This window comes from Microtus pennsylvanicus, chromosome 15 (genome assembly GCF_037038515.1).
Source record: "Microtus pennsylvanicus isolate mMicPen1 chromosome 15, mMicPen1.hap1, whole genome shotgun sequence".
Classification (NCBI taxonomy): Eukaryota; Metazoa; Chordata; class Mammalia; order Rodentia; family Cricetidae; genus Microtus; species Microtus pennsylvanicus.
The window spans coordinates 34090262-34116857 of NC_134593.1; the positions used below are offsets into that span (position 1 = coordinate 34090262).

Below are 26596 nucleotides of genomic sequence, written 5' to 3' on the forward strand. Positions count from 1 at the left end.
CACTATAGAGACTCAACGAAAGTACACCTTTCTTCATCTTTCATTACCCCTGGGCATTCTTCATAGTAGGATTGTTTTTCCTCACTGAGGTACAGGTCAGAAAAATCTTTTCAGCCCACTCTGAAGTAACAGACAGACCTTGAGTTATATTAAAATACAAAGTGTCTCCATCCAAAAGTTAGACTACCATCTCCAGTGAAGGCACGGTTCAAATTTTTCAGTCTTTCTTGTTAAAAAACAAAACAAGAAGACTTCGGGTTCATTCAATCAATCTGTTAACCGGAGTGAAGAGAGCACCTCGCAAATCCCCCAGCTCTGGAAACGTGTTCAGAGGACCCCATCCTGTTAGGTTTAGAAAATGGACACGCAGGAACGGAAGAGCAATGGTTCATTGACCCTCTGCGTGCTATTTCAGTTGGTCTAACCAGGAAGCAGCCTGTGACTGGCACAACCTCAGTTGCTGTTTGAAGCTGGCTCAGCGTCAGCTGCTGAAAACGCAGAACCAAAACCAAACAAGAAAACTCCTACAACTGTTCATAGAATAATATGTGTTAAGATAACTATACTGTGTAAGGGTGATACTCTGTTTCTGAAAGTATAATAAGAGACAAAGAGAGAGGCTTTACAGTCCTGGGGTCCATGGTGCCTTCTTTAGTCAAGGAAGAATTTAATGTTTTTGTTTGTTATTTTTTCTAGTTAAATAAAATGATAAGCTTTCTTTATTATTTTTATTTTTTAATAGTCTTTTTGTTTGTTGGTCTGCATGCTCATCCCATTTGCATTCTTTTCGCCAGCTCTCTCATAAGACTCCATGAGCCTTCTTTGTGATTTCTCTCACATAGTAGAATTGTATCTGTTTCTGGCCCAATTCCCCAGGAAGTAGACTCTGAGATGGAGACTGACATGCAGGCAGGTTCCTGGGGAGAGATGTCATCCAGGTCTGTGGAGGAATGAGGGTTTGGGGGTGAGGGAGGTGTTAACTGCAATGCTGTCACCACAGAAGTGCTGCTAAGATCGGCCACGCCCACTCCTCCCTGTCCCCTGGTACATTTTTAAATCTCCCCATCAGGGCTGGTGAGAAGGAAGTTTCAGATCCTTCCCCTGGTACACACATTATAGTAACTTTTACCTTAAGAAAAAGGAACCGTGTGAGGGCTATATCAGCTCCCAATGGGATCATTGGAATTATGCATTTGGGTACTGGGGAAATTCTTTCCAGATTCCAGCACACCCAGTTTGATTTGAACTTAGTCTGGGCCCTGGATGCCTGGAATGGGATGTCGGTGCAGACCCTACGGCCAACAGTCCTTGCGCATCTATTTTGTGCAGTGTTCAGAGTAGCTTGAGTCAACCTCCGCAGAACTCTTGCGGAAAAGAGTCGGGATCCTTTTAGACAAGTGGTTCTCAACCTTCCTAAGGTCGTGACCCTTTAATACAGGTCCTCATGTTGTGAGTACCTCCACCACAAAATTATTTCATTGCTACTTCATAACTGCAATTTTGCTACTGCTATGAATCGTAATGTAAAGATCTAACATGTGACCCTAAGGGAGTCACGACCAACAGGTTGAGAACTGCTGCTTTTAGACACGTCTTAGAGTGCCGGCGCTCTTTTGGGAGTATCTGTCTGAATCCTTCTTCTGACAAGAAAGTCTAGGTGTTAAGTACAGATTTCAGCCTGGAACCTGGACAATGGATTGTGACTTTTGATTGCGGTAGCTTGTCTTCAGTCTGCCTCATTGCTCATCTCTGCCTTATTTTGATTGTAGAGATTGAGAAATAGTTTCATTGGCTGTCAGTCAGTCCTGGCCCTGGGAATGTTGTGTTCTCTTCACTGTTCACGGAAGGTCATGTCTTTCTGGCGACTGCCCAGCTTTACTGCTCATCAGGGCAATTGTGCCTAGCTCGCTCCTGGTATGCGAGCCGTGTCACTGGGAACCGACAGTAGAGGGGTCATCAGCTCTGTTGCTGTGGGGTTGCTCCACTCTGTCGCAGAATATTCAGCTCCGGCTCTCTGAATCTACTCCACTTCCTTGCCTGGCTTCCAGGACAGTTGCAAGGGTTAAAGTCACAGATTAACCCGACAGTGCAAATGCTGGGCATGACAGGGAGGGAAACTGACCATTCCCTGAAGGGCTCTTGGCCAAGCTAATGGATTTGATATTCTAGCAGGTCCTTGGAGAGGGTCCTCACGGCTGCTAGGATGGTGTTAGGCCCTTGGAGAAAATAATGGCTTTCACTAACTAAATTAAAAAAAGAGCAGAATTAAAGCAGTCAAGGAAGGGTTTAATATTTTGATTTGTTTTTTTTTTCTGATTAAATAAAATAATAAGATTTCTTTTTATTTTTTTTAAAAAAGAAGTTTTAAAAAATACTGAAATTACACCACCAGGAGAAAAATCTCCTTAGCGTGCAGTAGCCATTCTTTCAGGCATTTCTTATTCACTTCTCTCTCTCTCTCTCTCTCTCTCTCTCTCTCTCTCTCTCTCTGTATAATTCTACATTGGTTTTGGATAACGTAATTATTTTTTAAACTTTTAAAACCCACTTTTCTTCCTTCCTTCTTTTCTTTCTTTGTTGTTGTTTGTTTCGTTTTGCTTTTGAGACAGGGTCTCTCTAAGTAGCGCTGACTGGCCGGGAACTCAAAGGGATCCGCCTCCCTCTGCCTCTTAAGTGCTGGGATTAAAAGCGTGGGCCATCACACCCAGATGGACCTTTCTTCTTAAAACAACTGTAATTAGCTAGGCATAGTGGTGAATACCTTAAATCCTAGCATTTGGGAGGCAGAGGCAGGCAGATCTTTGTGAGTTTGAGGTTAGTCTGGTCTACATAGTGAGTTCCATAACAGCTAAAGCTACATTGTGAGACCCTGACTCAAACAAACAAAAACAAATAAATAAGATTTGATGGCTGCAATGAAAAACAAATCATATTTGCCCTCTCTTCTTCTCAGATAGCCATCCAAACTAGAGTTCAAAATATGTTCCTTGCTTATTCATAACTTTCTCCTGCTTTTAATACCTAGTAGTTTTCTTATCCTTTTCTAAATTATTTTTTCAAAAATAGGAACCCTATTTCAGTTTGCAATATCTTGTTTTACCACCTTATAACATATCATAAAAATCACCCCCCAAGTTAACTGTTATAAATCAAAGTCATTCTTTACAACTGGAAAACGCCCCAGGATATCTGCAAACACGTTCCTAATCATTGACACTTTGAATAATGATTCGGTACACAGCTTTAAACATATGCCATTAAGCAGCGGTTTGAATAGATTATGCTAAACTTCTACCAGGGATTGATATCAAATTCCCCAGACTATTGTTCCATGAGCCACCGTTTCCTCTTCTCAGTGATGTCCAGAATCATTGCATCAGTTCTCCAAACAAAAGCACCCTCCCTCCCGTTGTCTATCATGATTCTATCTTTACTCCTAGTTACTATGAGATGGAGACCCAATTCACCAGTCTGCTTTCAAAATCTTCTCTATGGAAGGTCTTCCTGAGATTTTTCTAGCCTCAATGCCTTTTGCCTGAGGAATTTTTATGTGACCCTGCGTCTGTAGGTCTGTAAAATAGGTATACAGAGTAAGCATCTATCAAAAAATGACACATCAAGAAATTCATTTTAAAACAATTCTTCCGTATATTTAGAACCTTATTCTTTGATAAAGACGAAAAACTGCAAACCAATGAGATGGAGGTGTTTGATTACTTTTACACGGAGGAGTAAATGCTGCTGGAACATTTGATACTATGGGATACCGACCGTTTTCAGCTTTCTCTACCTTAATCAGTATTTAAATTTTATGCAGTCAATGCTGAGAATGCTGCTTCACATAAATAATTCCTATAAAATGGGAAGAGTATGTTAGAATCATTTCAGAAATTGTCGGGAATTCTGTCCTAACCGCAAGCCAAAATTCATTTAATGACTTTTTGTGAAAGTCAAGTTCATGCATTCGGAAACTTTTTTCTGTTGCCAACAATTTCAGAACTCTGCGCTCAGTTACACATTCTCGGATTCAATGGTCTAAGAGGTAGGGATGCAGGAGAAGAATAATATAACGTCTTAAACTTGTTTCTGTTTAGTTACCATTCTTCTCCTTCCCTGAACACCCATGTATTAAACTTGGAAGAAGGAGTAGGTTGCCATTTTCCCAGCAGAGACCCATGATCTCCTGTGTTCAGCCTCAGACAGCCTGTCCTAATCCGTTATCCCTTCTGTCTTAGTTAGGGTTATTATAGATGTGATGAAACACCACGACTAAAAGTAATCAACAGAGGAAAAGGTTTATTTGGCTTATATGTCCCAAATCACAGTTCAGTGAGGGAAGCCGAGGCAGGACCTCAAACTGGGGATGAAACCTGATGCAGAGGCTCTGGAGGGGTGCTGCTTACTGCCTTGCTTCTCCTGGCTTGCTCAGCTTGCTTTCTTACAGAACCCAGGACAGCCAGCCCAGCGTAACTCCCACCCACAATGGGTTAAGCCCTCCCCCATCAATCACTAATTAAGAAAACACCTGATGTGCATGACCACACCCCCTTCTTAGGGAGGCATTTTCTCAATTGAGTGTCTCTCCTCTCAGATGGCTATAGCTTGTTTCAAGGTGACATAAAACTCTCCAGCACAGCTTCTGTGGGGCCTCTGCTGACAATATCCCCTCCTCTGGACTTACACAGTTACTGGTACAGTTCGTTAATAAAACCTTTAATTCAATGCATTTTTAGGGAGTTGAAGAATGGTTCAGAGTTTAAGAACACCAGCTGCTCTTGCAGAGGACTAGAGTTCGGTTCTCAGTACCCATAGCAGGCAGCTCACAGCCCCCTCCAACTCCAGCTAAAGGACTCCAGGGCACTCTTCTGGCCTCTGTAGGTCAACTTTCATACGCATGTATGTGTGCATATGCACACAAACTGGCATGCTTGTGCACACAACCCGTGCAAACACTCACACAGAGAAAGACACAGAAAATAAATCTTAAAAAATGAATACTGATAGGAAATTTGCAAAGGAAATGCGGTGGAGTTCTTGCTACCCCTGATCCTTCTGGTGCCATCATCTTACATCATCCTTCCATATTTGTCAAAACCAAGAAGCCAGCTCTGGTTGGCCGTTGTTCACTAAACTCCAGGGTTTTAAGAAACAATTGTGAGTTTTTCTGTCAACATCTTCCTTTGTGTTCCCTGCTCCAGTTCAGGTTACTACACTGCCTTTGGTCACATTGCTGATGCCCAGTGTCTTCAGCATCATTGCTTCATCCGTTTTGCCCAGGTTTTGAGTTACTTCATGCAGAGGGTTTGTCTGATGTTTATTTCTCCATCGCAACTGGAAGCAAAATCTAAGTTTTTTTTTAAGTTATTTCATCATTGTTAGTGCTATTTTGAGACAGTGTTTTGCTGTTACCTCAGACTGGCCTTGAACTTGTGCAGACCAGGCTTGCTGAGAACTGGTAATCCTACTGTCTTAACCTCCTGAACGTGAGATTGCTGACTTGTACCACCACACCCAACTCTAGAGATTAATTTTAAATAAAGCAAGGAGGAAAATATTTTTCTGATTTAAAAAAGCATGTATTTTTATATTTTAGTGATAATATTTGTCCAAATATAAAAGAAAACACCTCTCTTCTGGAAAATGCCCTAACATAGATTTATTTTAATTTAAACACCACAGTTCCTACAATGTTACCTAGAGGATACTGTGAATCTGATAACCCTAATCTAGGTAACATAGTCGTCCATACGTACCTACAACTCTCCAACCCCTGGCTTTCTTTTTCTCTTTGTATAATTGTCTCCCACAGCAAAATTGGATGGTGAGCTGCAGAAATAAATCTGCTAAGAAATTTTCTCTCTCTGAGAAAATGGTTTGCAAACATAAAGTAATTTGATACGGAGTCACATTAGCGCACCCCTCAGACTGTACCAGCATCACTGGGAGCTCTGCAGTCCTAGCAAGTGTTACACTGCACAAAGAAGCACAGAGTGTTTTCACACAAAACGAACAAGAGAAAACAGGTTCCAGGGCATAAGTACTGAAACCAATCCACTTGCCAGATTAAGAAAGTAAAACAGAAAACCCACATGCTCAACCCATAAGAACACGTCAAAGCCCACAACCAGCTGTGAAGACAAAAGGCACCGAAGATAAGGATTTTAATGGTGACACCTTAAGAACTGTAAACCATTGTTCATCTCCATTCCTACTCAGGGTTTTAGAGAGCGCCAGGCAACAGGGCAATGTAGGAGATCCTTCCTCCACCAAAGGCTCCGTGAGCAGTCACATGAAAGCCGCGTAGCAGTGTGTGCTCTTCTGTGTTTGCACTGTTTGCAGAGAGAAAAGTCTCCGGATAACTACATTAAAATGACCACATGAGTTCTCTTTCTAGTCACTGTGACAGAACACAAGGACAGAGGCAGTCTGGGGAGGAAGAGTTTACGGTCATTCCCAATTCCGGACTGCCTCCGTCGTGATGGGGAGGTCAAGGCAATAGAGTGTGAACCAGCTACTCACATCCACTGTGAAGAGCAGAGAGAGTGGAGGCAAAGCCGCACTTGGTGCTCTCTCCTCTCTGGACAGGGGATGCTGGTGCTCGCGGTGGACTGGGTCTTCCAATGACAATTAATGTCATCAAAACAACCCCTCCACATGCCAGTTTGACTACACAATTCCACTGGACTCTGTTCCGAGGTGATTCCAGATTGTGTCAAGCTGACAGACACTTAAACACCACATAAAGAGAGGAGTAAGAAAATCGACATCCCCAAATCAGTCTTATTTGTATATCTTGGCAACAAAGGACTATGATATGGAATATTCAATTACGGTTTATAGAAGAAAAGTAATGCTATTAGAACAAGCATGCTTTTAAAATATGCAGTAGATTAATGGATAAAACCTTATAAAAAGTTTTATTTTCTAGACATGCTTTTTAAAAAGTTTATTTACTTTTATGTGCATTGGTGCTTTGCCGTGGGTGTTGGGTCCCCCGGCACTGGAGTTAGAGACAGTTGTGAGCTGCAATGTGGGTGCTGGGAATTGAACCCTGGTCCCCTGGAAGAACAGCTAGGGCTCTTAACCACTGAGTCATCTCTCCAGCCCAGATAAAACATTTTTTAAAAAGACATGACGGAAGGCCAGGCTGGGAAATCTGTGGCTCTTGAGCTCAGTGAGCACATCCGTCCTCCCCAAATTATGAACCTATAAAATTCGATTCAATAAACTCACAGGTGTTGATTTTTAAGTTTTATAACAGAAGGCAGATCACCCCGAGAGGCTTATCAAGAAGCAGAGGGTTAGGGAAGCAGAGGCAGCTGAGCTCATTTTGTGAGATACTGAGAATTAGTTTGAAGGGTGGAGAAGATAGTTCAAGCGGTAACCTGCATTTGATCCCCTGAACCAATGTGAAAAGCCTGGCGAGGTTCTGTGGGCTTTTAGCCTCACCACTTGGGAGACAAAGACTGACAAAGAACTAAGCCCCATTAAAGCACAGCAGCCCAGAAAGAGCCGCACTATGTTGGTGCTGAGCCCCCCCAGATTATACTACAACAGCTAATAAATCCTGAAATAGCCTTGCCTGATACATTAAATCCTCAATTAGTAATCCATTTGTCTGTTGTGACAACAGCAGAATACTTTCAGCTAAGGGCTTATACAACAGAGACATCTCATCGTGCTAGGAGCAGGAAGGAGAGCAGACTTCCCCAGAAGCAATGTCTTTCCCCTCTGTAGACACGGGGTGGGAGGGAATGAGTGGCGTCACTCCCAGGCTTCTGTTAAAGGGACACTAATCCTATTCAAGAGGACTCTGATTTTGACCTCTACTTCCCGAATCCCTCGTTTCTTAATGCCAACACCTTGGGGATTCGGAATGCAACACATAGATTTGAGAGGGACACTAGCCTCCACACCATGGCGTTTCTCATGTCACCTATCAATAGGAAGCACAGGCTCTCCCTGGTATGTTCTATCCTGGGGCGTCTAAGCGGTTTGTTATACAACTTGATGTCTTGGTATTCTTGGCTCCAGCCTCGGGAGGAGAGTTTTTGCACACCCCGTGCATCCCCACAGGCTGAAACCCAGGACTGCAGCATAGCCATGTGAAACCCTGGGGATGCAATTTTTCTGCAGCCCAGGAAGAAGACATGGTTTGAGACACATTTTCTCTGTCAACTGGTATGGAAACTTAACCCATATCAATGCTGACAATAGACATCTATGGAAGGCACTGGGGACTCTTAAATGATAAAATGATGTCTGTTACGGCGTCAAAAACCAGGCACAAACACTAAAACGCTGCAAAGTAGAAATGTGTTTTACGGCCAGGCCAAAGTAGAAGATCAAAATGGCCCTGACTGAAAAGCAAGGGAGCCCTTTCATAGTCAAGCTCAAACCTGAGGTACAAAATGATGACAAAAGTCTGTGGTTAGTAATGTAGTTAGTTAGCCAGTTTTTGAAACATACCATGAAACATTTTATGGTCAGCCAATTCTTGAAACATGCCATGAAACAATAGAAGCAATTTATTACGTGTAAATCACAAGATTATAGAGGAAGTTAAACAAATTGACCATTAACTTGGGACATGACTAAAGAAAAAGAACCATAGGGAACAATTTAGAAATAAATTAGATTCTAACATTATGCTTAACTAGAAAAAGGAAGAAAAATGGAGTCATTGGCCCTTAACAATGTGAAGAGGAAAAGGAAATGTGAGAGAAAGAGAGAGAGAGAGAGAGAGAGAGAGAGAGAGAGAGAGAGAGAGAGAGAGAGAATTCCTTCGCTACACTTCCTACTAATAACTCCCAATGGCTTAAAACATGCAACAGAAAAGACAAATGGGTTTGGGGACTGGACAGGTGGTTTAAGGGAACTGGTTCCTCTTCCAGAGAACCTGGATTTGGTTACCAGCACCCGTGTGTCAGCTCACAATTGTCTGTGACTCCAGTTCTCAGGATCTGACACTCTCTTCTGGCCTCTATGGTCACCGCACACAGATGTAGGCAAGACACCCATAGAGATAAAATAAAAATCAAGAAGAAAGACAAAAGAGATAGATGCGACTGTTATTGTGTCCCAAGGTTTGGAAAGAGCCTTACACATGGAAACCTGTAAGAAAATGATGGATAAAAATCTATCTGCAGGAGAAGCCAGGCGTGTAGCTCAGCAGCAGAACACTTGCCTGACATGCACGAGTCCCTGGGTTCAACCCCAATACTAGAAAGAACAAAAGAAAATTAAGTGAGGGGCACAAATTGAAAACCGATAGAAGACGTTTGCCTGTGAGGATCTGATAAGGATGACTACCCAGAAAGGAAGTAAATGATGCTAGTCAATTTGCACAAAGATACAAAGGAATGAACAGGGGAAAAAAATGAGCAAATGACCTGGATAAAAATAACACGTAAGTAAAAATTGGAATGCTAAGTAATTGGAACATAAAAATAATTGGTAGACCGGAAATTCAAAGTGAAGTCAGAAAATTGAGATGTAAGATCTCTGTGCTGTGCTGACGGAAGAAGTTAAAGGTAGATGTCGTCAAGGGTTGACGGGAGGAAGCCAAAGGAAATCGTTCCCACTGGAAATAGAGATGAATGAAACAGCAAAGGACTGATTTGACATGACCCTGTAAGGTGAGGATGAAGCGTGAACCAGCAAGCCCACTCGCAAGGAAAATCTTGTAGCATGGGAACTATGACAATAAGCTCGAGCAAACAACAGTAAGGAGAACAACATTCAGACGAGTGCTTATAATAAGCCCTGTAAAAGCCATCAAAATCTGGGGTACGTGCAAGGCAGGCACTCTGAGCTACACCTCCCACTCTTATTTTTTGTATAATAAAAGCCAAACAAATCTAAACAATTCCTCAAGAACCCACAAGACAATAATGCAGAACTGTGAGTCAGAAACACTACCATAAAGAAGAGCAGGAGGTGAAAAGAAAAGTGAAGGCATTGGATAGCTATGGGATGCGGGAATGTGAGCGAGGAGGAGAAGCACGCAGGGACCTCCAAGGACGTCAGCCAAGTCTCCCTGTATCTTCCTCTTCCTGTGTGTGGGTGCGGATGGAGTTGTGGTGGTGCTTGAGACAGGGTCTGATTCTGTAACTCAGACTGGCTTAGCACTCGCTCTGTAGCCCAGGCTGGTCTCAACACCGTTTCCCTTCAGCCTTGAGAGTGCTTTATATAATCACCTTGAGAGGGGGATTATAATGTGGATATTACGGGCTCCTCTGTGCCTGACTTCCTTCACTTAATGTAATTTCTGTTATCATACACGAGGGGATCTCATTCTTTTAGAAATTTTTTTTAGGTTTTTTATTTATGTGTATTAACATTTTGCCTATATGTATGTATGTGTACAATGTAGGTAACTGTGATTAAGGAGGTCAGAATGGACATTTTATCTTCCGGAATTGTAGCTGGTTGTGAGACCTTAGGGTGTTGGGAACTGAACTTGGTCTTCTGCAAGAGCAAAGGTGCTCTTAACCACTGTTCCATCTCTCCAGCCCTTGGATTTCCTTTTTAAAAACTTTTATTTATTTTATGTGTATGACTGTTTTGCCTATCCTGTATGCATGTGTGCCCTCTTCCTGCCTGGTGTCTGAAGAGGTCAGAAGATGTCAGATCCCTTGGAATTAGAGTGTCAAGGTTTTGGGTTGCCCCATGTGTGTGCTGTGAATTGAACCCAGGTCCTCAGCAAGAGCAACAAATGCTCTTAACCGCTGAGCCGTCTCTCTAGCCTCAAGGATCTAATTCATTTTAATGATTGGATATTACACCATTGTGTGTGTTTGTGTGTATTTATCGTATTTTCTTTGTCCAGTGATGGACACTCAGACTGACTCCACAGTTGTGAGGAATATTGCAACAAAAATAAGAATGCACACGTCTCTCTGACATGCTAATTTAATTTCTGTATGCCTGGTGGCAGGATTGTCAGAGCCTGTTCTAGCTCTAGCTTTAACTTTCTGAGCAAACTCTGTGCTACTTTCCATAATGGCTCCACTAACTTACACGCCCAGTGACAGCAACCTAGAGTTCCGCCTTCCCATGTGCAAAAATAAAAGCAAATTTATTTGTCGTCTCTTTCTCTCACGCAAGTGCTTGGGTAGAAGGGAGAGGAGAGAGGCCGGTGCCCTGCAAACCCAAGAGCTGTGGCTTTGTGGTTGTTTGGGAGTACAGACTGTGAGAGAGGCTGGTGACCTTTCGGAGTCTCCCTCCATCCTAAACTCTTCAACCGTTTCTGTCTTAGAAGGACCTAGAAGCTCCTTCAGGAAAATGTGCCATTTTCACGTTATTATTTAATCCTGTTTTCCTCCGCAGTGGCCAGGTTTTATCTGCTCTTCCCAGAACTTCTAGGCAAGTTCAAGTTCTTCAGAATCTTACAGCAACCTATGAGGTAATGTCCTCTAGCTTACATTTCTGTTTTGTCTGGGTGCAATGTAAATTGTGTTCCCCCTCCAGTCCCTCTGTACATATCTAGCCATAACCACAAGACCTTTTGTTTCCAGAGCCAAACCTTTATCTTGTGTGCTTAGCTTTTCAGCCACTTTGAGGGTATTTTGTCAAAGCTGTAAGCACCTCAGCACAAAGCTGTTACGGTATCAGAAGTTTGACAGTGTTTTCCTCAGAGAGCACTGGTTCTTAGCCAAGGAGGAGGCACACAAGCCACAGGCGAAGTTTTATTAAACTGCCTGTGTTAGGCCCAAATCCACAAAGTCCCTGCAAAAGCCAACATGGAGGGTGGGTCCCGTATGTAAAAAAAGCAAAGAGCTTTTATTTTAATCAAGTTTGCACACTCGGTCTCTCTGCATGCCCAACGTATTGGAACAACTGGAGAGCTCTGAGATCAGTTAGAATTGGGTTTTTATGGTAGTAAAGGTGGGAGGTGAGGGGCTTCTGAGGTTTAGGATCCCTGATTGGCTGACATTTGTCTAGGGATGTCCTGGTGAGCGTGTTCTGGCAGGTGGTCCTATCTACAGTGGTTGGGATGCCAGGTATTTCCTTAATCTCAGTTTGTGGTTCTTCCTGCAGCCAGGTATTGCTTCAGGGTAAACTCCTGAGACTCAGGCTTCTATTTAAACTTATTGATGGCTGAGTTCTACTCTGGCAGGTGATAATGGTTGGAAGTAAAGAACTTCCTTTGGGTGACCTGCCCATACTTAGCTTATCATGGCTGGCTCCCACATTTGTGTTCTAAGCAATAGAAATCAGAGCAGTTTGGAGGTGCAAACGGTAAAGGAGTACTTGCTAGGGATAAAGAGGAGGCAGGGTTCTGGAAGTGGGGAGGTGCCTTCACTGGGGTGGGGTGGAGTGGGGGATGATTCTGCAGGAGGGAGGATCATAGTGGCGGTACTCAGACTGCGAAGCAGTTCCCAAGTCAGGAAGAGGTAGCTGTGCGGACTTTGCTTTCACAAAATCCTTAGATACAAGAATCCTCTGGGAGGATCGGCTCTGCATGAACACACTCACCCGCTCACCGTGTGCAGGTGGCATGAGGTGTGTCGTGTCACGTGGGTGGCCACTAGGAGTCCCCCGTGGCTCTGGCAGACGCAGAACAGAACTGAGTGAGATGTGTTCATAACCCTTTCACAAGATAAAAATGAGATATCTCCAGAGAAAGGGTCAGAAAACAATCTCAAAGCTCATTTTACTTTATTCATTGATCCCCTAATTTCATTTTTCAGTTAGCTTACAAAAAAAACTGAGTTTTGCTGTGATATTTTCACACATACATCACAATACTGTGCTCTCATTTAAACCTCAGAATCTCATTGCTTATTCTGACACTGGGTATATGATTTTCAACAAATGATCCTTAATTGGCTCGTCTTTACAAAGAAACTAATAACATCTACTTGGTTGCTACCAAAGTGGTATTCTAGTGACTGAAGGAGATGAGTCTGATGGCACTTTGGAGAAGTGCTGTAAAAAGGAGAAAAATGTAAATATTCAGGGGTATTAGATGAAAGAAAGATGCACTAGTGTGATAATAATATCAAAGACTTGGAATCTCTGCTAAGCAAAATCAATGTGTAATCAAACTCCTTTCCTAGAGAGAATTTCATTTTTCTTTTAAGCACCTGAAATATACAACCACCTCCACAGCATGGTTCTAAATGTATTCATCTTCTCATCAAATATTAAGCATCCGGGGTGTTCCGGGGCCTATTTGGCAAGGAGAACAACAGTGGATAAAAAGGGCTTCCTGGTAGATGAGTGTCTATATTACTGTGTGTGGGGTGGAGGCCGTGGCTGGGTAGCGTCCTCGTCACAGCCCTTTTAGACACCTGGCTCTTGTGGGTCTCGCTACAGGTGCAAATGACGTATATGACTCAGCTTTCAATTTCCCAATCTCCTCCTGGAAACTGTAGGTCGTTCTCTGGCAGCCGGTGACAGCTGAATTCATCGAAAAGAAAAAGGACGTCCATTTTTTTGTGAATGCATCTGACGTCAACAGCGTTAAAGCCCATTTGAATGTGAGCAGGATTCCATTTAGGTGGGTATCCTAGGCTACGTCCATCCAGTCCACTCAACAGCTATGATAAAAACCTATTGTGTGCTTAGCCAAGAAATGGCATAATTGCTTTGTGGGAAAATCGAGCGCATTGAAAATGGAAGCATGGCGGTCTCTGAGAGACTGGGGATAGGACCTAAGGCCCAACTCAGCGACAAGTCGTCTGACCTCTTAGCACTTTGGTCCTTTATCTGAATTGAGACTCAGTGGTCTTCAGAGTCTCTCATTCACCCTCTTTCTGTGATTACTCTATTCCTAGACCTAATGGGCAAACCCCATTCACTGTGGGTACTAGTTATTTGTCTCCTTGTTTTAGTAAAAAACCTGACACAAGAAACCTAGGGGAAAAGGAAGGTGTACTAGTCAGGGTTCTAGTGGAGCAGAAATGATAGAATGAATATACATATATACATACAAACACACACATACATACAAACACACACATACATACAAACATACACACATACATACATAATGGTGGGCAGACTTGCAAAGAATTTTATTTACTTTTATGTGCATAGGTGTTTTTCTTGGGTGCATACCTGTGCACCATATGTGACCCTGGTGTAGCTCCCTCACGTTGTTTCCTTTGTCCTCATAGAAGTGTGCAATGTGGATGCTTCCCCAGTACAGATGGGAAAGCGTTTAAAGATTATTTTATTTTATGGGTATGGGTATTTTGCCTGCATGCAGTGCCTGCAGAGGCTAGAAGAGGGCACCCAAGCCCATGGACTGGAGTTAGAGATAGCTGTGAGCTGCCATGCCGGTGCTGGGAACTGAAATTCAGTCCTGGGCACAAACTTGCCCCCAAACCATCTCTGGTGGAGGAGGTTCGTTCTTTAGTGGAGGCTTGCTCTTCCCAGGTGTGTCACGTTGACAGTCAAGGTCAGTCATCACAGTTCTCCTAGGAAACACACTGAAGAATCACAGTCAAGACATACAGACTTAGACAGAGGAGGTAAGATTGGGGCAGTCCTGAAGCTGTACCTCACGGCCTCTCCCCAGTGTTCACAGGGCTCTGTTAAAGAGATTCGTGGAGTCGTCCTGTCTCCATCCAGGGCTGTGTTGTGCTCATGAGACCCGCTGGCAACTCCCCCCAAGCTCACACACACGGTGGGCCACGTGGGAAGGCCAGCATTGTGCTTGCAAATTGCTCATCTTCTCTTTCATCCTCAGCGTCCTGGTGAAAGACGTGGAGGATCTAATCCGGCAGCAGATTTCCAATGACACAGTCAGTCCCCGGGCCTCCTCGTCTTACTACGAACAGTATCACTCGCTGGGTGAGGTAAGTCACTGCGCTGCTCCTCATGCCGTTTTAACCACGAGGAACTATCGAATAATCATAACCAACGGAGGATGGTACTTTGGTTTTTTTTTTTAAATCATGCTTAGGAACCAAAAGGCTATGGAGAAACCCTGTCTCGAAAATCAAAAAAAAAAAAAAAAAATCATGCTTAGGTTGATTAAATGGTGGCAATTCATCCTTTGTTGATGTTTCCCCCTGGGAAGGTTTCCCCCATATTTGACAAACTGGTCCTACAACAGCATCTGTGTCTAAAGGCTAAGAGTCTCTCTCACTTCTAGGGCTAACACTGAAGAAAACATTGAATGCTAAGAAAATAAAGAACAGGACCGCTACACTGAAACTGCCACAAAAATTGCACTTGCTCGAGTCTCTTTGGGCCAGTGCCTGAAATTTATTCTTAATGAATAATCACCAGATTACCTCACAGGATTAAAGTGATACGTTCACTTACATCGAATAGGCTACAAATGAATAGATTTTATCCTTCTGAGTAGAAACTTTTAAACCAGCATGTCTTTGACTGGGTGCCTAAAAAAAAAATGTCAGGATCCACATCTAAGACGCAGGCAATTTCGTATTTCATCTTTGAAATCATCTGCTTCTCCAGGTGCTTAATCCAGAACTCAATCTGCTTCCAAATCCTATGTGCCCGGCTGATGGATGCAAAGGTTACAGTTTTACATATTATTTCTCTTTAGATCTTACACCTATCTGCTCTACTTAGGCCACGCCCCTCGAACGTCTCTCGCCAACAATATGCGAGAACCGCGTTGCAGAGAGGTAGGAGTGGCCCGAAAAGTAGAGGTTGGATGTGACTACGGGACACCACTGACTCAGCTAGTCTGGCTGGCCAGCGACCTCTAAGGATCTGCCTGCCTCGGTCCCTCCCGACATTCTCCCCCTTCCCCAGTGTTAGGGTTACACATGCATGCTGTAGTGCCCACATTTTACACAGGTGCTGGGGAACTGAACCAGGTCCTCAAACTTGCTCAGCAACCACCATAGCAACAGCGATCTCCCCAGCCCTGAATTTCTTTTTTTTTAAGCCTCATAATGCTAGCTCCAGGATGCCTGGTAGGAGGACCCCATACACACAGACAGAGTCTCAATGCGATAAGCCTCTAAAAGGAACTCTGGAATGGGACATGGTGGCTCAAAACCACAATCTCAGTACTCAGAAGGCTGAGGTGGGGAGATCGTAAGTTTGAGGCCAGCCTGGCTTACATGGTGAGATCCTGCCACAAAAGACAAAACAACAAAAAGCCCAAGGCATATAACTCAGTGGTAGAGTTCTTGCCTATCGTGTACAAGGCCCTGCATTTGATCACCTGCACTAGGAAATGAATGAACAGGAATGTTTGGGCTGGAGAGATGGCTCAGCAGTTGTGAGCACTGGCTGCTCTTTCATGGAACCTGGCTTCAATTCCAGCCCCCACATAGTGGCTCACAACTGTCTGTAACTCCAGTTTCAGAGGATCCATTGCCCTCTTCTGGCCTCCACCAGCCCCCAAGAGGTGCACAGACATATATTCATAGACATAATATCAAATTAGATAAAAACCAATAATTTCCAGGGCTACATTTTAAAGATTAACTCCTTGTCCTATGCTTCTTAGCACTGTTTCGCTTTTTCCCTAATACTTAGAACTCAGCCAAATTCATGTTTATTTCTTTTCAGCAGAGCAAACACTCTGTCCCGAGTGTTTTCAGTTCTTCGGTTCTCCTATCTGCAGAGAGTGGAGTGGAATCTCCTGTCTGCAAGGAAGCTGCCTACTTCCTGTGATCAGGGGTGTCTTGTGAGCTTGTCCCATGACTAACCTGTGGTATCTGTTTTCATAGATCTATTCCTGGATAGACGTTATAACTGAACGGTATCCTGACATGCTCCAGAAAATCTACATTGGCTCATCATATGAAAAGCACCCACTCTATGTTTTAAAGGTACGTGAGGAGAGTCACTTGGAGTGTGAGATTGACTATGCAGTGGTGTTTGCTATAGCTTAGTTCTACGTGGCATGAATAATAAAAACCCAGAGGCAGATATTGGGGTTCAACCTGATGATCAGAAAATCAAAGCAGCCAGCTGCTGGCTCTTACTTCTACCTCAGACTGAAAATGGGTGAACCTGCCTCCATGAATCCTCATATTGAGACCGAGAGTGAGCTCTGTCTCCTCCCATCTTGTATTCCTCTCTAGTGCTGGGATTAAAGACGTATACCACCACTGCCTGGCCTCTATGGCTAACTAGTGTGGCTGCTTTGCACTGATCTTCAGACAAGCTTTATTTATTAAAACACAAATAATACAGCACTGTAGTTCTACTTTCCTTTGAGTTCTGGAAATATTTTTATTTCAAGTGTATCTTAACTTTAATATCCAGCTGCTTAGGAATAAGTTACTCCCCTTTTTGAGTAATGAGTTTGAGTGAAAAACCTCTCTAGACTCAAACTCACCTTTGTTCATGTTACATTAGACAACTAGATAAGCCTCTTTCTTGGGGGTCCAGTGGCCACACTCATAAAATGATGCGGGTAGTCTGGGCTACTCCTCAAGTTCTATCTAAATCACCACCTCCTCAGATTGGTGGGAGAGACTGTGTATCTTGAGTTGTTCTTGGACAAACAGTAGCCTAGCTTTTGAAAACCCGAAGTAGAGTTGAGCCACCATCCAGGTGAACCCAGAGAGCAGGGCAACGCTCTCTCTCGTTGACTCGTGACTGCCTCGGTCACCACCCGTGTGGCTATGTACTTCCAGTTGCAAAATCTTGTGGAAGAGCATTTGATTTTTAAAAGATAGTTGCAAACATAATTTCAGGATATGTAAATAAGGGTGAAGGGTTATAAAAAAATTAGCGAATATTTAGAGTAACCAAAACAAGAAGAAAAGAGGGTTAAATATTGCCATTTATACCATTCTAGGAGGGCTTCTTCCCAACCCTGTGCTCAACAATATCCGTATATAGGAGAGAGTAATATGGCCCCGGGTGAAGTCTCTTCTTTGAAAGAACTATGCCTAGGGAAGATCAGTGAGTGTGAATGCTAGAAAAATCACAGGCATCGTGAACATGATAAAATTTGATGGTCACACCTTCCATTCTGTAGTTCTGATTGGTCACACCTTCCATTCTGTAGTTTTGATTGGTCACAACTTCCATTCTGTAGTTCTGATTGGTCACACCTTCCATTCTGTAGTTCTGATTGGTCACACCTTCCATTCTGTAGTTTTGATTGGTCACACCTTCCATTCTGTAGTTCTAATTGGTCACACCTTCCATTCTGTAGTTTTGATTGGTCACAACTTCCATTCTGTAGTTCTGATTGGTCACACCTTCCATTCTGTAGTTCTAATTGGTCACACCTTCCATTCTGTAGTTCTGATTGGTCACACCTTCCATTCTGTAGTTCTGATTGGTCACACCTTCCATTCTGTAGTTCTGATTGGTCACACCTTCCATTCTGTAGTTCTGATTTCACCCACACTCTTGCAGCTCTCTACAGAGATGTAATTAATAGAAAAAACCATTTGCTTTAGTGGCACAGAATTGGCAATCCTCACTTGTAATAGGAGGTGTTTGTAGCTGCTCAAAGACAACTTTGAATCAAAATATCTCAGGTTCAACCTGTCCTTCCAAGGAACTTTCCAGGACAGACTCAAGGCAGAGATGAGGCATATGGCTTCCTTTAGTGATTCAGTTAGTTAATAGGTTAATTCCATGGGAACCATCATGGCATTCCTACCCATGACACTTCCTTGCTTTTGCCATGGCATGCCCACCAATGACACTTTCTTGTTTTTCATGCCATGCCCACCAATGACACTTTCCTGTTTGTCATGGCATGCCCACCCTTGACACTTTATTGTTTTGTGTGCATCTTGCAACTGGATTCTGGAAGCTGAATGCATACATGGGGAAAATCATCCATCCTGGTTGGTTGCATCAAGTTTTACTCTTACTTAACTGAGGATGTACACACAATAATAGTCTCTGCAGACCCACAATGCTGTCAGTGTTGAGCCAACAGGCAATTTATCCCTAAAACTACATATACATAAATATGAATGAATGAATGAATGAATGAATGACCAAGTGAGGCAACTAACCTGGACAAGTGAGGACTTTGACACTGACTAGGAGGGATTATCCAAATCTGTTTGATTAGATGGTTTGACTATTAGTAGCCATTTTTTCTTTTCCCCTTATTTAAATATTGCTAGCTGCACATTAGGCAAGGCAACTTAGGCAGGGTTTCTATTGCTGTGATAAAACACCAGGGCCAGAAAGCAAGATAGGGAGGAAAGGGTTTATTTGGCTTACACTTCCATATTGCCGTTAATCTTCAAAGGAAGTGCGGACAGGGATTCAAATAGGATAGGAACCTGGAGGCAGGAGCTGATGCCCATGGAGCGGTGCTACTTACTGGCTTGTTCCCTATGCCTTGCTCAACCTGCTTATAGAGACCAGAACCACCAACCCAGGGATGCCACCACCCACAATGGCCTGGGACCTCCCCCATCAATCACTAATTAAGAAAATGCCTTGCATCTAGTCTTATAAAGACATTTTCTCAGTTGAGGTTCTCTACTTTCAGATAACTTTGGTGTGTGTATCAAGTTGACATAAGACTAGCCAGCACAGAAGCCTTCCCAGGATGGTGTAAATGACCAAAATTCACTCATTTTTCTTCTTGTTTTGGTTATTCTACATATTTGTTAGAATTTATAATTTTTCTTTTACTCCATATTCTGAATTTATTTTTGTATCTAATTTTAAATAATCAAATTTATGGGAAGCTGTAGAGTTGGCTCAGTGATAAAGAGCACTCTGCCCCCTCAGAGGACCCAGATTCGATTCCCAGCACCTACACAGTGCCTCACAGTTGTCTGTAGCCACAGTCCCAGGGGATTCAGCATCTCTTTTGGCCTCTGAGGGTACCAGGCACACATGTTATACAGACATACATGCGGGAAAAACCCATATACATAAAATAGAAATAAGGAGCAACATTTTAGATTAAATTTTGATTGATTTTGGAAAAGTTCTTGAGAATTCTTTTTCACTGATAATCTCATGCATGTATATAACATGTTGTGGTATTAAAAAAACATCCATCCATCCCTCCCTGCCTCTCATTCAATTCCTCCTCTGTTTCTCTCCCTTTCCCTCCCAGTTTCATGTGTTCTCTCTCTGTTCCTCCCTCCCACTCCTTCCTTCTCTCTCTCTCTCTCTCTCTCTCTCTCTCTCTCTCTCTCTCTCTCTCTCTCTCTCTCTCCTCTCTCTCTCTCCCTCTCTCTGTCACTTAGTGCTGCCTATAGGTACACGGCTATAGGACCATATGCTGGACCATGGTAGACTTTCAGGGGCCTCATCCCTGGGGAAAACTTACTCTCCCTCCCTCAAAACCATCAGTTGCCTCCATCCCTGAGGGATTTTGACTGGCTTGACCTTGAGAATCTGTCTAAAGAGGTCAAAGGTTGTCACTTTGTGAAAACTGATTCTTTTTGCTCCACAGAGTTGACGCCATGTACTAGCTTTCTACCCTGTACGTCAGATCAAAGTCCCTGTCCCCAATCTAATGGGACCAGTTTTATGAATCAACTGGTGATACATTCATCCTTTGGGGGGGGGGGTGAAGTGAAGAAATAGTATTCCATAAAAAGTGTATCCCATGGGGAAATTTTGATGGAGTTCATGTTCCCTAAGTCTCCATTCTTCCTGGGACAACTGCCCACCAGCAAATGGCACTGACCTCTCAGGAGTAAAGACATACTTAAAACAACATTTTTTTTCTTCTCTTTCTGTCTGCACGTCTAGGTAGTGCAGGGGCGGGAATACCGGCTTCAGCTTCATTCCCAGGTCGCACACACATCAGACCTAAATAACTGCCCCTTCCATCTCACTAGCTTTTGAATTTGCTCTGAGAAGTTTTTAAGTAACACAGACAACAGTGTACATGCAGTAAGGCCATTGGAAGGATGAAGGAAAAAAAACCAAAATGGGGATATATTGGTTGTGTTCTATCTTTCTTATTTATTTGTTTATTTATTTATGTGTGTGCGCGCAGGTTTCAGGAAGGATGCCAAGAGCAAAAAATGCCATATGGATTGACTGTGGAATCCATGCGAGAGAGTGGATCTCACCTGCTTTCTGCCTGTGGTTCATAGGCTATGTAAGTACTCCCCATAGACCAGTGTTCCAACTGTATTGTGACTAAGCTGCATTTTCCCAATTCACATCCTGGAATTCTTAGTTCATGCAAAGAGACATACACTAGAAAATTCAAAATGCCTATTTTTTTGGATAACACTATTTCACAATGACTGTATCACAAAATATATCAGCCAGAACCTTAAGACATCACTGTTTAAATCTCTCTTAACAAAGGAAATGCATCAAATGTAAAGCTATTTCTGCCTGTAGTAGGTCCTAACAAATGCGACACTCTTAACCACTGCCACCTTCTTTACAACCCCTCTTCTCCAAGAAATCTGAATTTGTTAGGAGTCTCAGGGGAGACTGCTCCTGGGGAGATGTGAGTCAGTGTCTACTCAACCCAGAATTAGAAGCAAACCCAGACCAATGTAAGGATACCGCTCAGGAACCAGTGGGTTTAATGGGGTTACTAACAGCGCTGTGGGTAAAGGGTTGCTTCCAGAAGCAGGGATGCATCAAAGCAGCTGTCATCACTGAAAGCCCGCCCAGCACAACTGACAATCACGAACGCTGGAACCCTCGTGCGCACTGCACCTCTCTCTCTCTCTCTCTCTCTCTCTCTCTCTCTCTCTCTCTCTCACACACACACACACACACACACATGCATGTGCACGCATATATCTGTAAATACAACCTGTTGAATTTTCATTCAGTGTTACTCAGATGTATATATGTTTAGGAATGACCACTTGGAGCTGGATAACTTATCCAGGTCCTCATAAGACTGCCTTTTCCTTTCTCTGAAGCCATTAAAAGCGGGTAGCTTTGTGTGTGTGTGCATGTGTGTGTGTGCATATGTGTGGGCATTCACGTGTGTGCAGGTGCTCATGGAAGTCAGAAACCTCAGATCCTCTGGGGGCTAGAGTTTCAGTAGCTGTGAGCCTCCTGATGTGTGTGGGTGCCGGCATCAGATGCTGGTATATGATCTGAGGTGTTGAACCATCCCTTTAAAAGCCATCCTTTTAAAGTAGGATTTAAAAGAAACTTGTAAAAGTTAATAATGAGAAAAACCTGTTTCTTATCAAGATCTTTTGACTTGTGTTTAAGACATCAAACAATTTGAAACTAATACCCAAACCAAAAATGTATCAGTGTTGCTGCAGTATGACAGTTTCAGACCAAAGCTTTCTAGGTGAGGTGAACATTCTCTGAAGTTCTCCTGTCTGTCTGTGTTTTTCATCATTTTTGGAGTAAACTCTGTGGATGTCCTTGGACCATGGTGTACCTCTAGGCTGGGTGTGAGCCAACAGTAGGAGTGAGGGCCTGATGATGAGGGTCAGTACCTCAGAGCAAGAACCCACAGAGACTGCCAGTGATGTTAAAGCATGTGACAAAACATGAGGGAAAGAAACTGGAGATGAATTCTATGACCAGGAATAAGGACTATTAGATAATCGTCTAATTAAGTCTGGGTCTAAAACAGTGCTTCTCAACCTTCATAATGATTCAACCCTTTAATACTGTTTATCATGTTGTGGTGACCCCAACCACAAAATTATTTTCATTGCTACTTCATAACTATAATTTTGCTACTGTTATGAGTCATAATGTAAATATTTGTGTTTTCTGCTGGTCTTAGGCAACCCTTGTGAAAGGGTCGTTCAATCCCCCAAAGGGGTTGAGACCCATGGGTTGAGAATCACTGGTTTAAAACAAGATTAAGAGTTCTGGTTACTAGGGATTTTTGAAAAGGAGCTGAACTATATTGAGGTTTGGTTTTGTTTTTTAATCTTTGTTGTAAGCTTCCTGGCTTTAAAGGGCATCCTTCCTTGGTGTTTGAAGGAGAATTTAGAGAAGGGTGGTTCTCTTTTTCTGCTATCGTTAAATAGGCAGGTCTCTGATGACCCATATGGTACCAGAGTACCTTAAGTTCAGTCACTTAAGGAACTGGTATTCACAACGGATACTTGGAGATTTGTGATCACCATACAGACCTGTTACAGGAGGGCAGATGAAGGCAGGCAGCAGAGTAGCTCTGTGAACAAGGATACTGTGTCCAGGGGAATGTGTGAGCGAGGCTGGGAGGTATCACCTGCAATTCACAGGCACAGGGAAGAAAAAGAGCAGAAAAGCAAAGGGAAGGGGTGTGAAGAGAAGATTCTCAAAATCTGCTGTAAGTTAACAGAAGCACAGCTGTAGTTAAATAGTCATTATTAAATCCCAATGAACAATTTCAAGTCCTTTGAAAACAATAAAAGAGTGGGGGACTTAAGACACAAAAATTACCAAGTGTTAGAGTGGTCAATTTGTGTTACAGTCAATTGTTGTGTTTGTTCACAGTTTCATTAGTCTTTGAAAATGAATTTACCTAGGATATAATTTTTTTTGGTTTATTTGAGAGAGGGTTTCTCTGTGTAATTGCCCTAACTGTCCTGGGACTAGCTCTTGTAGACCACGCTGGCCTCAAACTCACCGAGATCCACTCGCTTCTGCCTCCTGAGTGCTGAGATTAAACGCATGAGCCACATAATTTTTTAAGAAGAGAAAGAAACTGTTACTCTTCTTGCAAATTAAATCTACACATCAAAAGCTATCAAACCACTTCTTAGGAAGAGAGGAAAATTCTTTTAAAACTACGGCCAGGCTTAGAAGGACCTGAAATGAGACACTAAACACACCTGGTTTAACGTGCAGGTAACCCAGTTCTACGGGAAGGAAAAGCTGTATACCAGTCTTCTGAGGCATGTGGATTTCTACATTATGCCAGTGATGAACGTGGACGGCTATGACTACACATGGAAAAAGGTGGGTGAAGGCAAAGGAAGCAAAATAGAGCTGTTAGGGGCCTACAGAGAAGCAGTGTGAATTATTCATGGGATCCTACACCTTGGTGATAGGGTTTTGCTATGAAAAAAAGAATTCAACTATGGGAAATGTCAACCATTCATAAAAACAGATGTAATTGCATACCAGCTGTACACTAACCCCCTAGACCTCCGTCTACAGCCTCAGTGATGGTGGCCGACTTTCTGTTGCCATGAAATGCCTGGGAGTAAAAGCTTAGAAGGAAGAAAAGTTGATTTTGATTCAGAGCTTCAGAAACTTCAGTCAATGAGGCGTGTAACAGGAAGTCATGGCAGGGAGCACATGGCGAGACAAAAGCGCTCCTGTAATGATGACTGGGAAGCCAACAGAGAGACTGGGGGAAGCCAATGTCCCCTGCAAGGGCACACCCTGCAGTGAGCTCAGTCTCTCCTGCTAGTATCTACTTCCAGTCCCTCCTAATAATGCTGAAGCCTGGCAGCCAAGCCTGTGAGACATGGGCTTCTGGGGAATGTTACAGATCCCAACCACCTCACAGCTCAAGGCCCATGGTGTTTCAGGTATCCTGCCTTGTAGTTGACTCATACTATTTTAAAGAAAATCCAAGACATTGTATCATTATTTTATTAATAAACACTTCATTGTGCATCTCAAAAAGAAAGAAACTCCTAAAGAACAAAAACTCATTGTTGTAGTGGTGACTCATGTCTGTAATCCCAGCAGTTGAGAAGCTGAGGCAAGAGGATCGCTGGGAGTCTGAAGTCAGCTTCAACCAAATCATGTTCCATAGGCCAGCTTGGGTTGCATTGTAAGACCCTATCTCAACCAACCAAGCAACCAACCAGCCAACATATCCCAACCCGAAAAGGCATGGTGCAGAGAGAACAGAGAGATCACTGACATGCACAGTTCATAGTTTTGAGCTGAGATATAGGCTATTTTGCTTTTCTTTGAAGACGTTCAAGATAAGCTAGCACATGAATTAATTTAAAGGAAGCAGGGCTAAATAAGGCCAGTGAGCAGCTTAGTGGAAACAAATGAGTTTTCATACCTGTATAGGTCAAAAATCCGTGAGATAGCATCATTTTTATTTGGCTCAAGCTAGTAATTTGAATGATGAGTGTTACTAGGACCTGGATGGAGACGGGGCTGTGCAAGAGGACAGCGGCAAAGACAGGAAGGTCCAGCTTGATAACCTGTCCCCATCTGGTTCCTTTAGAACCGAATGTGGAGAAAGAACCGTTCTGTCCACAAGAACAACCCATGTGTGGGCACAGACCTGAACAGGAACTTCGCTTCCAAACACTGGTGTGGTAAGCGTTGCTTCATGGTGAGAGATGCCCATGAATTCACGGTGGTTGCAGGGAGGTGTGTCTGAATTGGGAATAATCGAATGACAGACACCGGAGGAAGTGAATGCAGTGTTGTGACTGTTGACCGGAGCCAGCAAACCACTTTAACCGCTCCCTCCTGCTGTTGGCCCCTCTTAAATAAGGAGATTGGACTAGTTGGTTTTTTATTTATTCTTGGATAATCTTACACATATAGGCAATGTGTCTTGATTATATCCATCTTCAACACTCCTTCTCACTCTCCCCGAACTGCCCTAATCATGTGCTCTCCCACCTTAGTTATGGCCTCCTCTTCCCCTCCCTTCCTCTTCTTTTCTTTCTCCCCCTCTTAATTTACTGAGTCCAATTAGTACTGCCTGCATGAGGGTAGGGAACCTAATAATGACTACACCCACAGAGGAAAATGGCAACCTTCTCCCAGCAACTATCAACTGCAAATGTCCCCTCAGCAAGAGCCCTGTGAGCTCTGGCCATATGCATGCTGGAATTTTTGCTGGTTTGATCTTGTACAAGTGTGTCCAGCTAACCACTTGGTCATGTCAAAAGACCGTGTTTCAGAGCTCTCCTCAGCATCCTCTGGCTCTTACATTCTTTCTCCTGCCTCTCCTGCATCTTCTTTCCTGTTCCTTGCAGGGATTGATATAGATGGTCCACTTAAGGCTGAGGACTCAACAAGAACAGGTTTTTAAAAGTCTCTTCTAGCTTAAATTTAAAAAATACTTCTAAATTCTTCTAAATTAAAAAAGTACCATCTCAGACTAACAAGGAAGTTATCAGATACCTTGCTTTACCATCAGGACATCATCAGGACATCAAAGTCTAGGGCAGGGGACACCCTCTCATTTTCAACTGCATAGGTAAATGCTTATTTTTGTAGCATTTTAAAACATTTTCTTTTGTGTCAACTGTTACCTTTCTTAACAAAGTAATCCTTTCACGAGTAACATAAAATGCTAAGAAATGATAAAAATATTAAAAAAATGACAGTCCCAGTGGGAATTTGTCATCCTTTGTTTTGAATGAACTGAGATGCTCAGTGAACATGGACTTGGATCATGGAAACAGTCTGCTCTCGGGGAGGCAGATGTAAGATCACCCTTTCTTTCCACTGCACCTGACATTATAGTTTATAATGTGACAGTTAAGAATGGCTGTGGGCCAGGAATAATGGTGTACCCCTGTAATTCCACCACTCCTGGGACGAGGCAGGCAGAAGACAGGGTTCAAGGTTAGACTGGGCCACACAGCATGACCCTGTGGGGAACTACAAACAAGCCCCTAAATTATACAGTGAGCTTCAATCCTCTGCCACATTGAAAATATTCACACATGGCTTCGTAAAATATGGCTCTCTGAGGTTCCACTCCTGTGAATTAGGGGCGTAAGGAGAAATCGGGGATCTCTAGAGGAACACAACTGATAGAATGGGGGAAAAGTAT

At 43.1% G+C, this 26596-nt stretch overlaps 1 protein-coding gene across 1 annotated transcript in view; it reads left to right on the plus strand.

Moving 5' to 3' along the window:
* Cpb2 (carboxypeptidase B2) overlaps nucleotides 1-26596 on the plus strand; it is a 39090-nt gene that overhangs the window by 2654 nt on the left and 9840 nt on the right. Inside the window, exons 2-8 of the mRNA XM_075949156.1 lie at nucleotides 11332-11407; nucleotides 13383-13507; nucleotides 14702-14810; nucleotides 16671-16772; nucleotides 20894-20998; nucleotides 23677-23787; nucleotides 25025-25118. Coding sequence (XP_075805271.1) covers nucleotides 11332-11407; nucleotides 13383-13507; nucleotides 14702-14810; nucleotides 16671-16772; nucleotides 20894-20998; nucleotides 23677-23787; nucleotides 25025-25118 — 722 coding nt within the window. The remainder of the gene's footprint in view (nucleotides 1-11331; nucleotides 11408-13382; nucleotides 13508-14701; nucleotides 14811-16670; nucleotides 16773-20893; nucleotides 20999-23676; nucleotides 23788-25024; nucleotides 25119-26596) is intronic.